This window comes from Ascochyta rabiei, chromosome 15, assembly GCF_004011695.2.
Source record: "Ascochyta rabiei chromosome 15, complete sequence".
Taxonomy (NCBI): Eukaryota; Fungi; Ascomycota; class Dothideomycetes; order Pleosporales; family Didymellaceae; genus Ascochyta; species Ascochyta rabiei.
In genome coordinates this window covers 589,733-605,214 of record NC_082419.1, presented here as the reverse complement: position 1 = coordinate 605,214, position 15,482 = coordinate 589,733, and the positions used below count along the sequence as shown (strand labels likewise).

At 55.4% G+C, this 15,482-nt stretch overlaps 3 protein-coding genes across 3 annotated transcripts, besides 2 other annotated features; all 3 read right to left on the bottom strand.

Moving 5' to 3' along the window:
- Positions 1-330: 330 nt before the first annotated feature.
- On the bottom strand, positions 331-2,620 carry EKO05_0008652 (mitochondrial escape protein 2; the record flags this gene model as incomplete). Its single annotated transcript, XM_038941755.2, has 2 exons — positions 331-1,228; positions 1,281-2,620. 2 exons carry the CDS (start codon positions 2,618-2,620, stop codon positions 331-333), a joined length of 2,238 nt encoding a protein of 745 aa, XP_038796189.2.
- Positions 2,621-3,632: 1,012 nt separating this feature from the next.
- On the bottom strand, positions 3,633-10,147 carry EKO05_0008651 (Alanine dehydrogenase; the record flags this gene model as incomplete). The annotated part of the gene is made up of 3 exons (XM_038941773.1): positions 3,633-9,811; positions 9,865-9,905; positions 9,960-10,147. 3 exons carry the CDS (start codon positions 10,145-10,147, stop codon positions 3,633-3,635), a joined length of 6,408 nt encoding a protein of 2,135 aa, XP_038796188.1.
- Positions 5,256-5,292: a tandem repeat.
- Positions 10,148-14,251: 4,104 nt separating the features above from the next.
- Positions 14,252-14,674, bottom strand: EKO05_0008650 (Histone H2A.Z-specific chaperone; the record flags this gene model as incomplete). Its single annotated transcript, XM_038941593.2, has 3 exons — positions 14,252-14,427; positions 14,478-14,487; positions 14,546-14,674. 3 exons carry the CDS (start codon positions 14,672-14,674, stop codon positions 14,252-14,254), a joined length of 315 nt encoding a protein of 104 aa, XP_038796187.2.
- Positions 14,285-14,317: a tandem repeat.
- Positions 14,675-15,482: the final 808 nt, after the last annotated feature.

Here is a 15,482-nt window from a genome sequence, read left to right as displayed (position 1 = left end):
GCTCGATGGATGCACGGACTCCGGACGCGGTAATAGTCGAAGCCAGCTATTTAGCGCCAATGACGTGGGACGGAGAAATTGTTCCTGAGCTAGAGACGTGGTGCAAGGCGAGAACAATAGGCGCGAGAAATGCCAGGGTTCGCATTAGAATGCTAGCACGCGAACAGTAAGCTGTGTCTCATTGAAAGCGAAGACTCATCAACATCGGGGCAGCGAGGTCAATGGCCGGACGCGTGCGCCAAAGTAAGCTCGAGATGGAAGCAACGGGATATCAAATTCTGAGGCATGCTACATGTTGCAGGAGAGTGGTATCGTATAAGTGTTCAGCGGTCAATACTCCTGACCAAGAACCTTCTTCAGCCCTTTCATCTCTGTCTCGTACTTCTCCACCTTGTCCTGGCTCACCATCATCTTGTTCAATAGGTAGTTTGCTCTGCCTGCCATCTGTGCTGGCTGGCTCTTGAGCTTGCTGAGCAGCAACAGCTCATTCTCGCACTTGTCGATAGTCGCACTCTCAATCTTGGTCAGGTGCGTGAAGATTGCAAGATCAAGTCGACTCTTCAGCACCTTGTCTTCTGTAAGCCGCTTGAAGGCGGGGTGATATACCGGTTTTCCAGGCTTAATCGTCGATGGTCGTCCGTTGGGCCCAGAGATGATGGAAATAAGCTCAGCTTGCTCAAGAGCGCGCAGAACAGTCTCGCCACCTGTCTTTAGGATATCGTCAAGTAGCACCTCGTTGTACCGCAAGCTCTCCTTCTGCGCGAGCTCCTTGATGAGCATCCATGCTTGCTCAGCGCTCCAGTGCCTGTTGCCACCCTCATCTTCTGCGCCAAAGATATACATCTTGAGAATCTCCGAGGCGGACTGATCGATCATCTCGTGGACGGCCTTTTGGGGTGTCTCCCCTGTCTTGATCCGTCGTGCGAGGAACTCGAGGTCTGTAAGTCGGCCACCAAGCAGCTCAATACAGGTGTCTAACTCGTCAAGATCCGTACGTGACTGCGAAGGAGCTGGCTTAGGCTCTTTGCCGTGAGGCACAGGATCGTCCTGAACGTCAGCATCGAGATGAGTTATGACGTATCGCTTCGCAACCTCTGGCGAACAATCGGAAAGGGATATCTGGCGGAACACACGGTCGGGAAGAGCTTTTGAAAGAGATTTGCTGAAGGAGACATCGTTGGTCAAGAAGATTACATGCGCGATGTTTGCAGTCGTAAGACGAGCAGCCCTGTCCATGGTCAGCAATGTAATAACGGAGTAAGAGGACAAGCATGACTTACCATTCAGCGATCTTGTCGTAGACAATACCGCCTTCGTTACTCTTGTGCAGGAAGTTATCAATGACTACAACGGGTCGGCGCTCCGGATGTGCTTCAAGCCACTCATCGTCGCCCAAGTTCGCATCCTTGTCAGACTTGTGTCGACTATCGAGCGCAATCTGCTTGAGCGCAGTGGTACTCGTATTCCAAATTTTGCTGAGCTGGGAATCAAGAGTCTCCGAGAAGCCAGTCTTAACACCAGTCGCACCTTGAGCAGCCATGTCGATCATGCCACTGATGCTGTTCATCCAGGAGAACACAGGCTTGTATCCAACAGAGTTGGCGGCAGCACTTATAGTAGCGCTGTCGCCACGGGCTTCCTGAATGGGCTTGCAATCAATGACAAGCTTGAGTTTCTTATCCGCGAGAGCTTGGTCAACCACGAGTTCTCTCTTGCCAGATCCTCTGGGTCCCTGCACAATAATGAAGGTATCGGCAGTCTCCATGAGCCAAGTCTGAACCTGTTCGATGTTGCTCTTGCGGTCATCCCAAATGGCGTCCATTCCAGCTTCGTCATCGTCCTTTTTGCCGCGGATGAGGTCTTCGGCATACCCTTTGAGCCACTTGTAAAGTCTGTTGTCCTCAAGATGCAACATTCTTGTGATGTGTGCTTTGACAAAGAAGGTTCTGATGGGATCGAAGATTGCGACCGTGATACCAGCTATGATGGCTGCAAGGATAGGGATGACGATTCGTGGATGGCTGAAGAGCCAGTCTCTGACCCATCTTGGCTTGATCTTCTGCTCGTACTTCAAGCGCAAGATCGTTCCCTTCGCCCCACCACCTTCCGCTTGCGAGACTAGGTAGCCATGCATGCAGTTCTTGGCCATGATAGCTTTGCCCATGGTCGAAAAATCGATATGCGCAAACTTTGGCAACAGCTTCGAGTCTGGAGGTTGCATGACGATATCCGACAGTTTTCCGTATGGGCGGAAGAACTGGAACAACTCTTCCTGTGACAACTCCACGGCATCTGCAGGGTTACCTCCTGGCTCCCCAGAGATGAATTCCACTCTGAGCCGTGGTGCTGGCATACGCATCATATCTTCGACCCAGGGACGGCCCTTAACAATTTTGGTGCGCATCCGCCGGAACGGCGCCCACCACGGTTTGACGGGCTCATCTCTCAGATATTGTTGAAGCACCTTCTCGATCTCAGATGTGGACGCTGTTCCATCGTGGGTGAACTTGACAAATGCACCTCCTTCTCGCATGCGTGGAAGAACTTCGGTTGCAGTAATTTGCAGGCCTTTCTTTGCCTTGGCCCTCTCAATGACCTGCTGCGGGCCGGTTCCTGACATTGCTGGAGCAACAAGACGGTCCAGAAGTCGCGGTGCTGGTAATCCCAAAAACCTCCGGATCGATATTGGAAAGACATTGTTGAAAAAGAGGATTCCTTCATTGGGGCCGGCACTGATGTGTCCTGTCTTATCTTCACCAGCCTGCAGCGAAGAACATCTTGTTGGGATTTTCCATGGTGATTGCCTCAACCTGTAGGGGGTTATAGTGACAGGGACTGACGTGAGACAGGATGTTCTGATGGATTGTTAGTATTATACGATGATCTGCAACCTCCACAAAGGATCCTTGTTTACCTGGTCAGACCCTGCAATGGCCTTCGACCTGCATGCTGCCAGCTCGAGCGTGGTAGCATCTTGTGTTACGCTTCACTGTCAGAGCATCTCGGATGCTGTAGATGTTGATACCGATGGTTTGGTTTACATGTCGCAGGCAACGGTCGAGGAGACGAGCGCGTTGACGTCATGGGGTCCGTGATCTTGGCAGGCAAGCACAACGACGCGTGCGCTCGCGTTGCAGAGAAGGCCGGGCACAAGCCAACAGTTCTTAAAAATACAGGAGTGATTCAATGCTTTTCTCTTCACCGTCAACAACCTAAAAAGGCGTTACAAGATTGCAACAACTTTTTGTAAATTCAGACAGCAGTGACGATCACGCTGAAGGCCTCCAGCAGCTTTTGCTGCAACACGATGGCGCGCTTCCCGTACTTCGTACAAGGCGAACCAGGTGAGCAACGCGAAAATCACTCCAATCACTTTAAATGTGAACGTTGCTTAAAGTGTACGTTTTGAATTCTATGTACAAAATTGGTAATATAGGGCAAGAAGCAGAGCGATTTCATACTGCAAATGTTGCCAGATGACTCCGTCGAAAAAGGTATAATCTTGCAGGTAACGATAGGCAACGCAAAAAAAACAAAAAACGGATATCGTATAAGCATGCTTGTGGTCCAATCTTTTATCATGACATCTTTCATAAACATTTGTCTTGTGAACTCCGATTTATCTCTTCGAATTAAGCAGCGACTGGGATCTGCTGCTTGTGGGTGTTCATGAGAGGGGTGTGCTTGACGATACCACCGGTGACTGGGAGCTGAGTGCCGTATCCAGTCAGGAAGGAATCCACGTCGCGAGCGCACTGGCGACCCTCGTTGATACCCCAGACGATGAGGGACTGACCGCGACGGCAATCACCAGCGGCGAAGACACCGGGAAGGTTGGTGTTGTAGTGGCCAGCGGGTGTCTTAATGTTCTTGCGACCATCAAGCTCAACAACCTCGTTCATGACACGCTGCTCCGGACCCAGAAAACCCATGGAGAGCAAGACGAGGTCAGCAGGGAAGAACTGCTCGCTGCCTTCGACCTGCTTCATGTCCCAGCCGCCAGATGCAGACTTGGTCCACTCGACACGGATGGTGTTGATACCCTTTACATTGCCAGCTCCGTCGTCGACAAATTCCTTGGACATGACACAGTACTCACGAGGGTCCTTGCCCATGTGGGTCTTAACCTCGTTGTGACCATAGTCGGTCCTGAAGATACGAGGCCACTGTGGCCACGGGTTGTCACGGGCACGCTCAGCTGGAGGCTGGGGCAGCAGCTCAAAGTTGACAACAGATTTGGCACCGTGACGAACGGAGGTACCGATGCAGTCGTTACCAGTGTCACCACCTCCAATGACGACAACGTGCTTGTCCTTGGCAGAGATGTAAGCGTCGTCGGCAAGCTCAGAGTCGAGGAGTGACTTGGTGTTCTTGTGCAAGAACTGCATAGCGTAGTGGATACCCTCCAGGTTGCGGTTGGGGATGGGCAGGTCACGTGCCACCGTAGCACCCGTGGCGAAGACCACAGCATCGTACTTCTCACGGAGGGAGTCAAGAGTTTCTGAGCCGTCTTCGCCGATAGTAACGCCAGTCTTGAAGTCCACACCTTCGGCAGCGAGGAAGTCGACACGGCGCTGAACAACCTTCTTGTCCAGCTTCATGTTGGGGATGCCGTACATAAGAAGACCTCCACAACGATCGGCACGCTCGTAGACCGTGACGGTGTGGCCGGCTTTGTTGAGCTGATCAGCACAGGCGAGACCAGCAGGGCCAGATCCAATGACGGCAACAGTCTTGCCAGATCGGACCTGGGGTGGCGTAGGCACCATCCAGCCCATTTCGAATCCGCGGTCGATAATGGCACATTCGATAGACTTGATACCGACGGGGTCCTCGTTAATGCCGAGTACACAAGCACCCTCGCAAGGAGCAGGGCAAACACGACCAGTGAATTCCGGGAAATTGTTAGTCATCAAAAGCCGGTTCAGCGCGTCTCGCCACTGTCCTTGGAAGACCAATTCGTTCCACTTCGGTATGACGTTACTAATCGGGCAACCAGTGTCGGACTGACAGAAAGGTACACCGCAGTCCATGCAACGAGCAGTCTGGTACTTGAGCTCGTCCTCGTTCAGGCGCTGCGAAAGCTCGGCCCAGTCGCGAGTACGGGTCTTGGGGTTGCGGTACTTCTCAGAGCGGCGCTGGTACTTCATGAAGCCGCGGGTCTTGTCAAGAACAAGTGCCTTTTTCTTTTCAGCCTTGGCGTCGGTGATACTCTCCTCAATGTCGAGCAGATCAGCCTTCTTCTTCTCCTTAGCCTCGTGCTCATGCTCGTTCTTGCGGGAGTCCTCGTGCGCAGCGCGTACGGGGTTGCCAGCAAGAAGAGGGAGAGGGTATTCCGATCGCTTCTTCTCAGCAGCCTTGGCCTTCTCCTCGAGCAATACGCGCTTGTAGTCAACAGGCATGACCTTGACGAAGCGAGGCAGGGCACGGGTGAAGTCAAGCAAGATACGGGCAGCAAGCTCGGAGCCGGTGTAGTGGTGGTGGTCCTCGATGAGACCGCGGACGAACGCGATCTCCTCGGGCTCCTCGATGGGCGAGAGCTCAACCATCTCCTGGTTGACCTTCTGCTCGAAGTCGTGGTGGATGTCGAGAACATAAGCGATACCACCAGACATACCGGCAGCGAAGTTGCGACCAGTAGAGCCCAGGACGAGAACACGACCACCTGTCATGTACTCGCAAGCGTGATCACCGACACCCTCGACAACGGCAGTGGCACCGGAGTTGCGGACGCAGAAGCGCTCGGCGGCGATACCACGGAAGAAGCAGGTGCCTTGGGTAGCACCATACAAGCAGACGTTACCGATCAGGACGTTCTCCTCAGCACGGTAGACTGCAGTGCGCGGCGGGTAGATAATCAGGCGACCGCCTGAGAGACCCTTGCCGACATAATCGTTGGCGTCACCCTCGAGCTCGAGAGTGATACCAGGGGCAAGGTATGCACCGAAAGACTGACCGGCGGAACCACGGATGTTGACGTGGATAGTATCCTGAGGAAGGCCAGCTTCGCCGTAGCGTCTGCTCACTTGGTAGGAGAGCGTTGCACCAAGAGCACGGTCGGTGTTGACAACATCGCATTCAATGCGAGCAGGCAGACCCTTCTCAAGAGCAAGCTCGGACTCAGCAATAAGCTTGTTGTCAAGACGCACGTGAAGACGGTGGTCCTGCTTGCGCACGTTGAAGGTGGCGACACCAGGGCGGAGAGTGTGCGCAGGAGTCAAGATCAAAGACAAGTCGATGTTCTCAGTCTTGGCTGTGCGAAGGTCATCGCGGATGTGCAGGACCTCACAGTGGCCGACCATGTCGTTGATGGTCCTGAAGCCAAGCTTGGCCATGATGGCACGGAGCTCGTTGGCGATGTAGTAGAAGAAGTTGATGACGTGCTCGGGTGTACCAGAGAACTTCTTCCTCAGCTCAGGATCCTGGGTAGCGATACCGACAGGGCAGGTGTTCAAGTGGCACTTGCGCATCATAATGCAGCCCATGGCGATCAGGGGAGTGGTAGCAAACCCCCACTCTTCGGCACCAAGCAGACAGGCGATGGCAACGTCACGTCCGGTACGGAGTTGACCATCAGTCTGAACAACGACACGACCACGAAGGTCGTTCAGGACGAGAGTCTGATGAGTCTCGGCAAGACCCAGTTCCCAGGGCAGACCAGCGTACTTGATACCAGTCCATCGAGAGGCACCGGTACCACCATCGTGACCAGAGATCAGAATGTGGTCGGCCTTGGCCTTGGCGACACCAGAGGCGACGATACCAACACCGGTCTCAGAGACGAGCTTGACGGAGACACGAGCGCGGGGGTTGGAGCACTTCAGGTCGTAAATCAACTGCTTAAGATCCTCGATGGAATAGATGTCGTGGTGAGGAGGAGGGGAAATGAGACCGACACCAGGAGTCGAGTGACGAGTCTTAGCAATGGAGCCAGACACCTTGTGTCCAGGAAGCTCACCACCCTCACCAGGCTTAGCACCCTGGGCCATCTTGATCTGCAACTCGTCGGCATCTGCGAGGTAGTTGGATGTAACACCAAAACGTCCGGAAGCAATCTGTTTGATGGCAGAACGCATGGTGTCGCCGTTCTCCATGCGCAAGCTGCGCTCGGGGTCTTCACCACCCTCGCCGGTGTTGGACTTGCCACCCAGACGGTTCATGGCGACAGCAAGGGTAGAGTGAGACTCCATAGAGATGGACCCGTAGGACATGGCACCGGTGACGAAACGGCGAACGATGTCTGTCCATGGCTCAACCTGGTCGACGGGGATAGGTGTGCGGTCGTCGAAGCTGAAATCGAGAAGACCACGGAGTGTGCAGTCCTTGATGCGCTCGTACTCGGCGATAGAGTAAGCCTCGTACGACTTGTCGTTCTTGGTGCGGACCGCATCCTGGATGTTCGCCATAGCAGTAGGGTCGTTGATATGAGGCTCACCACCATCACGCCAATGGTACTCACCAGTCTCAGCAAGGCCGGGGACCGTGACGATGGGGCGAGATGGGAAACCGTTCTCGTGAAGAGCCAATGCATCCTGGGCGATGAGATCGAAAGTCATACCCTTGATACGAGAGGCAGTTCCAGTAAAGCAGCGATCGACAACGGAGTCATCGAGACCAAGAGCCTCGAAGATCTGGGCTCCCTTGTAAGACTGAAGGGTAGAGATACCCATCTTAGACATGACCTTCAAGATACCACCGTCGCAAGAGTGCTTGTAGTTGTCGATGAGCTGCTCAGGGGAGAGCTTCTTTCGGATTACACCCTCACGATGCATCTTCAGGATACACTCAATGGCGAGGTAAGGGCAGATGGCGTCAGCACCGTATCCAACGAGAACACACATGTGGTGAACCTCACGGGCCTCACCGGTCTCGATGACGAGAGCGACGTTGGAACGCCACTTGTTGCGAACGAGGTGGTGGTGGACCATGCCAGTGGCGAGGCAGGCAGATACAGGAACACGGTCCTTGGATGTCGCACGGTCGGTCAAGACGATGATGCTGTCGCCGTTCTTGACACCCTCAGCAGCCTCCTCGCAGATGCGGTCAAGAGTGCTCATGTAGCCCTCGACGCCCTCGCTCTTCGCGAAAGTGATATCGATGCTCTTTACTGTCCAGTCAGAGTACAGAGTGTGCGTGTTGGTCATGGCTGTGAACTCCTCAACAGACAGAACAGGCGAAGGCAGAAGCATTCGGTGGCACTGAGACTCATCCATTTCCAAAAGGTTGCCCTGGGGACCGACGTAAGCCTCGAGAGACATGACAATAGCCTCGCGAATAGGGTCGATGGGAGGGTTTGTAACCTGTGCGAACAGCTGGCGGAAGTACTCGTAGAGCAGACGGGGCTGAGTAGCTAAACAAGCAAGAGGAGCATCGTTGCCCATGGATCCGAGGGCCTCCTTGGAGTCGGCGGCCATGGGTCCAAGGAGCAAGCTGACCTGCTCGAGTGAGTAGCCGAATGCTCGCAGGCGAGAGTCCTCGTGAAGCTTGGACTCTGTGATCGTGTACGAGAGGTCAAGGCCCTTCTCGCTGACAGCCTTGACGATCTTAGGCAGGGTGAGGAGGTTCCTCTCAATCCATGCGCTGAAGTCGCTGCGCTCAGAGACCGACTTCTTGAGCTCGGCATCGTCGACAATGCGTCCAGCGACAGTGTCGACGAGCAACATCTTACCGGGCTGCAGACGGCCCTTCTGAACCACCCGCTCGGGGTCAATGGAGATGGTACCGACTTCAGACGCGCAGACGATGCGGTCGTCGTCCATGACGTAGTAACGGCAGGGTCGCAGACCGTTACGGTCCAGGTTCGCACCGCAGTAGCGGCCGTCTGAGAATGTGAAGAGAGCAGGGCCATCCCAAGGCTCCATCATGCAAGCGGCCCATTCGTAGAAAGCCTGCTTGGCGGGATCCATGGTGTGGTTTCCCTGCCATGCCTCAGGAACCATGAGCATGACCGCTTCCGGCAGAGACAGGACACCGTTGATGGTGAGCAGCTCGAGAACGTTGTCGAAAGCTGCAGAGTCGGAACCACCATCCTCGATGATGGGGTAGAGCAGATCAAGCTCGTCGCCAAAAAGGCTGGACTTCATGCCGCCCTCACGTGCTCGCATCCAGTTCTTGTTTCCTCGCAATGTATTGATCTCACCGTTGTGAGCTGCCCATCGCAGAGGCTGAGCGCGGTCCCATGAAGGGAATGTGTTGGTGGAGAATCGAGAGTGCACCAGTGCAAAGTGACCCTCGTAGTCGACGTTGAGTAGGTCGTGGTAGTACTCGTAAACCTGGACAGGTGACAGCTGACCCTTGTAGACAATGTTCTTGTTGCTCAGGGAGCAGATGTAGAACCAGTTGTGCAGACCGATGACGTGTGTAGAACGCTTGCGCAGGACATAGAGTTGACGCTCGAAGTAGCCAGCATCGTAGGTCTTCTCGAAATCCTCCTTGGGCTGCCGTGCGTCTCCGTAAGCCGCCTTCAGGACCACGAAGGGCTGCAGGATGATGGGCTCTCGCGAGAGCGCAGCAGGACCGAGCAATGTAGAGTCGCGGGGCACCCTTCGCCACCCAAGTACTCGCAGGTCGAGCTGATCTGCGACGTCCTCGAACATGGTCTTGGTCTCCTCCAAGATTGTGGCATCTGGTTTGAAGAACAGATTGCCCGTGGCGTATTCGCCAAGCGCAGGTAGCTTGTAGCCCTGCTCGCGCTCAAACTCCTTGAGGAAGAAACGGTGAGGGATGGAGGTCATGACACCTGCACCGTCGCCATCTCGTGCGTCTGAACCCACGGCACCACGATGGGTCATGTTGCATAGCAGTGAACGCGCTGCACGACAGTTAGCAGCTTGCACGCAGGAACTTGTGTCTCTGCGCTCTTACCATCGGTAACGATCTTGTGGCTAGCCTTGCCCTTGATGTGACTGTTCCCATGTCAGTTTCCGCCGCTTCGAGATGATGGTACCCAGGTCCCTTACGCGGCAAAACCCACACCGCAAGCATCCTTCTCCAGCGAAGGGTCGTAGAGACCCTGCTTCAAGGGAAGCGCACCCGCCCAAGACTTGTTCTCCGGGCCATCTTGGTACTCGAAGAGCTTTGTGGGTTCTTCTTCGATGTAGGTCTCGTCAGGCAATTTGGTATCTTCGGCGAACGAAACTCGACCCATTATATCGGCGAAAGGCCGAGGTTTTGGGATCGAAGGTGGCGTATATAGGAGGGCGAACCGCGTCTGGTGGCGGCGTTTGGGGTATCAAGAAGGGAACTGATGTCCCGGAATCAATTGGCAGCTATTGAGGAAGGGTGTCAGTCTCGATATCGATGAGAGAGGCTTGGGTTGCTGTTTGCGGGTCGCAAAACGAGATTGAGAGTTTTCACAAGCAAGCGCCAACGGCTTAGCTCCAAATCATAGATTGGGTGTAGAGGGGCAAGGGTCGCGGTCTGGAGGCTCGAAGCGTTGATCCTGTGCAGAAGGCGGACGAACACACTCTGCCTACGTCACCAGGCCCAGAGGTGGTTTGAGAAGCGTGAATTGGTGCAAACGACGCCGGTCCCGCTCAGATGTAAGTGATGGCTGTCGCGTAGCAGCAGAGATGGTGATAAGAGGATTGACGAATGAGGTGGCGCGGGGTCGTGTGCTGGGATGTAGAGGGCTCGCTACATGGCTTCGTGCAGACGGATGGTGTAGCAGAGCGAGAACAGTGGGTGGCCAAAGGGCGATGGGTGCAGGGGAGAGGAGTGTGGTGGAACAGGTGGACCTACTTGCTGTGTAAGGCAGAAGGGACCAGGCCTTGCAGTCGACTCGCGGCGTTCCAGCAAGCAAGTTGTGAGCGAAGAGAGAGAGAGGGGTGGGAGCAGGTGGGAAAGTAGACGCGGGAGCTTGGGTGGCAGGGCTTATGAAGAGAGGGCGCGGAGGGCTCCCTGGTGGGGTCTTTTTTCTGAACGCGCTAGTACTTCACACCTCCAGCAGTGTCCAGTGGCGGGCCTAGAAGCGCGGCAACGGGGGCGTTGTCTGCTCTCGCAGAGTGCGTCTTCGGTGTGCGTGCGAGTCTGGCGTCTCGCTTGCTGGGGCTTTGCTTGCGTATACACACTGACACAGCAGGGCGAGCTTGTGTACATTTCAACTTTTCAAGGCCGCACATGGCAATCAAGCCTTTGTCACGCCGCCGCTCCCAAGGACCGTCTTGAAGCCAGCCGGCGCTCTTGTGCGGACTGCGGAGCAACAGCGCCCCATTGGCGCTCGCCCCGTCGATGAGTGCGCTCGTAGCAGACGGGCGCGACCCTGGCCCTCGGTTGGCAAGGAAGTATTCGCTGAACGACTGCACATTGCGGTGTCGCGCGTTTGGATTTGGAAAATTGGCAGGCTACCCCACGCTTTCTGCCGAACGCGTTCCTTCCAGCGGCCCTAGATTGGCCCAAGGCGTCTGTCCGCTGCAGGCGGTCAGTGAGTCGTTTGGCCATGCGCCCAATAACAGACGCCGACGTCGCACTGTCAATGCTCGATGACCGTCTCGTGCAGCATGCATCGTTCCGCCGCGAGCCCCACCAAGCCCACCTACGCTGCTTGCTTTGTATCCGGAAGGCTCTTACTGGCGCGGCAATCCGCTGCTCTCTTGCTCTCTTGCGTCGCCGTAATTCCCGAGCGTCATCTCGTCCTTATCTCTGCTCAAGCGTGCACCAAGAGCGGACCTCGCGCTGGCAGCATGCGCGCTTGCACGTCACTGGCTAGGACAAGGCAGCATCCCGCCCTTTGCAGCGGAATGCCGACGGCCGAGCTGTGACGCCTATTCGCCATGTCGAAGTACGGCCATCCTGTCGTAGACTCGTAGCAGGCACAGGTCTTGTGTGTGGGCCCGGCCGTGGCTGATGAGCAAATCCACACGGTGCATACTACCTACTACATAGTAGCCATCTGATGGTCTTACTGTCTTACAGCTACCCAGCAACCCAGCTACCTACGTCGTACGCACAGGGCATGCAGCGGACATGGTCAGCAACGAGAGGCTCTCTGATTGGTGTAAGCGAACGGCCAGGAAGCACCACAGCAATGTGTCTCACTCTCCCGTTCCATGCCCTGTTGCTGGGATCCACCGACAACACTTACGCCAGCGACGGTAGCATTCCCCAACCTTCAACCGAACTCCCAAGCCAACACCTCCATCGACTTCGGGATAGGCCGGAGCGCCAGCCTCTTCTTACCACAGACCGTACCCGTCCTCTCCTGGACGCGTTCCTATGAGTCACGGGAACACGAACACGCGCTTTCATTTTCATTTCCTCCACCAGCCCATCCCAGCCCATTTCCACATCGCTCAGTGACCAGTCCGCCGATATCGCCGCACCCTGGCTTGGCTGATCGATGGATCGCCTGCCAGTCCCAAGGCGCGGATACTCCAGGCGATGCCCGCTTGTGCGGCAACGAGAATCCTGCTTGTGGGCTACCAGCACCGTCCCAACATGCCATCCAGCAGTGAACAATGAGACGAGCTCTTGTGCAACGTTGCCGCTCTCCGTGTCTTGGAAGGGGCGCAGAAGTGATGATTCACACACTGCCTGACAACTGTGTCGAGGCAATGCGGAAGTCATTCTCTCGCGAGCATCATCGGTTTGCAGCTCATGAGCGCCTGGCTTGTTCAAGCGTTGATCCCTATGCGCATCACACTGCACCTCGTCGTGGTTTCGCATTCAAGCCCAGCTTGGCCAGCCTACGACTGTGGATCAGCAGAATAAAACAACGTGTCGCCTCCTCAGTGGCACGCCCAACCTCCTCGAGGTGGTGATGTCTTTGACTTCCGCGGGAGAACGGACCGTCGACAAACGCTAGCCTGCACATGCCATGCCTCGCAATGCCGCTTCTGTCGTCTCCGGTAGAAATCAGGCGGCCTTGTAGTGAAGATCTGGGAATAAGAGACGGCCTAGATCTACCGATGGCCTCGACGAATCAGGCGAGCCCTCTGCTTCAGAAGAGACTCTTGGTACTTCTGTCGGCAGAAAGGAAATGACTACGAGCTACCTGCACCAGCAGCTCTTGACAGGGAAGCTGTGCTACACTGCGCATACAAGTTTATGCTTATTTTTTGACTGCAGTGCAACATGGCAGAGACGGAGCACGATAGAACATCCAACAACCTGGCCAGTTAGCAAAGAACCGAACCCTCAACCTATCTGCACCTGCAACCATACCAGCACGAGCTCCCTGCTAATCAGCGCAATCCCAACTACCCACCACCTTTCACCCAATTCTCTCACAACGGCCATCTCCGACCACCCCCAATACCGGAGCCCGCCCTCGCTATCGCGCAGCACCCAAACACAACAACCCCACACTCTACCAACCAACAACAAAGGATCCAACGCACGTCCAAACGCTACCCACAAACAGCCCCATCCTGCCCACCACGGCCAGTCCCCAAACAGCAACCCTGCACGCACGTTCGAACAAGCATCGGCGCAGGCACCTCCGCACAGCGCACAGCGCGCGAGCATCGTGAATAATGGGCCAGTGTCGTGCTGTCGGAGAAGACGGGTGCAAGCTAGTGCGCGCCCTGCATGCATGGGGCCAACGTGTACGGTAGGTACATCCATCCACCCGACTCTCGAGCGAGGGGTGTCGACAAGCCGCGCCGCGACGATACGATGGGCGTCCTGGTTCCGAATCCGTTCCGAGGAGTGGGCGTGCTGCGTGTCTCTTGTTCCGACGCCTACCGCGGTCCAGGTAGGAGGTAGGCAAGTCCCTTGTGTGCCTTGGTTCTTTTCTTGGGAGGTGCGCTACACTGCTACAGCCGTCAAAGCTGTAGTGGCGTTTGGTATCGTTTGCGTCTCCAACAATGGGCTGCATGGTAGTCAACATCGAGTGAGTAAAGCGTAGATAGCGTCGACGGCAGCCTGAGCAAGGCATCAACACCAGGTTCCTTGGATGCATGATCGTTCCTTCGTTATGTTTTGTGGCTACGAGTTTTACACTAGAAACGCATGGCGCCAGGAGTAACGCGCTCGGCGCGCGCACACAACAGCCCCTCGCTATCCAGCAAACCGTGCCAAGACTCCATGTCAACTCGACGTGGGTTACCCGCTACCCAATGCCGCCAGAACACTCCATGTACCCTATCCTATCGCCGTACTCGATCAAAACTGCCTACGTCGGACGCTCGTGATCGCGTTGGTGCCATCCTACTGCTGTCAACATTCTGCCCCTCCACGAGTCGCTCTCCACCCAGTGACGAGAGAAAACGCGCAGACATACCAGACCACCAGACTGCAGTCTTTGCGCCGCTTAGTCCTTCATCTCGTCGTCCGGATCGACAAAGTCGTCGTCCTCGTCCTCGTCGTCCTCGCCCTCAAGCTCCTGGTTGGCCTTGGCAAAGTCGATCGTCTTTCCGCGCGTGCGGCTGCCCTGGATGATGTTGGATGTCTCAATCTCCTCCATGTTGTCCTCGTCGGCCTCCTCGGCTGTGTCTGTTAGCGCTGCTCTCACTCGTCGTGGTAGGTGGGGAGCGTACGTTCGGCGGCCTGTGGTAGGCTGGTTAGCTATCTACACGGGAACCAACAGTGTGTGAAGGAAGCGCACCTGATCCTCGCCAGCAGACTCATCGCTGGAATCCTCAGACTCCTCTACGACGTTCTGCTGAGGGGCTTTGCCCTTGCCCTTGGTGTCCTGGACGCCTTCCATCTGCTGGTCGTTGGACTGGGCAGACATGGAGTGTGTAGTTTGGTTTCTGCACTTGGCGGACGTCTGGGTGATGCGTTCGGAAGGCGGTGCGATTAGCGCGTGCGTGAGTTGTATGGTTTGCGACGATGAACACGATGCTGTGATGGTGAGCACCGCGCGCCCACTATTCATCCACACTAGCGCCGCATACGGTAAGCACAGCTTGTTGATCACTGGGGCAACGCTTTCCCGATGCGCAAACAGCAAACATCGAGTCTGCTCGCTCTGGGCCTGGAACTGGACGAGAACGCATAGAGCAATGGCTGCTACTTGTGGATTGAAGGTGTTTGGTTTAGAGCTGATCATGTCATGAAAGCATCGCTAGCACGATTCGACAATTCCTCTTTCAACCATGGTGAACAAAGTACATCCTTAGCTCACGTCCAGCAAGCCTCCAACAGCGTCCAAGACAGTGCACCAACGCCAGGTTGATTGTTTCGAAGGATAAACTAGTGTCAACTTCCGCAGGACGTAGATGTGTTTCGATGATAACAAAGAGGTTGTCCGCATGGTTTGATAACGTACCCGGCTCATATTCAATTCTAGTTCCGCGAAATGCCTTGAAGACGCGGAACACGCTCGCTAAACGGTGCCACCAACGTTCAATGGCGCGGAGGTGTTATGCATGCGCGTGCAAATTGCTGGTGGTGTGGGTGCACATGTTCTTCGAGAAAGCCATAGTCACTGCTTGGATGCTGTAGGCCGTAGTGTGGGCAGCACCATGGTCTGATTTGCTTTGCATTGCACATATGCACGACGTAGAGGCTCTAGATAGGTGTGGAACGTTGGCCTTGTG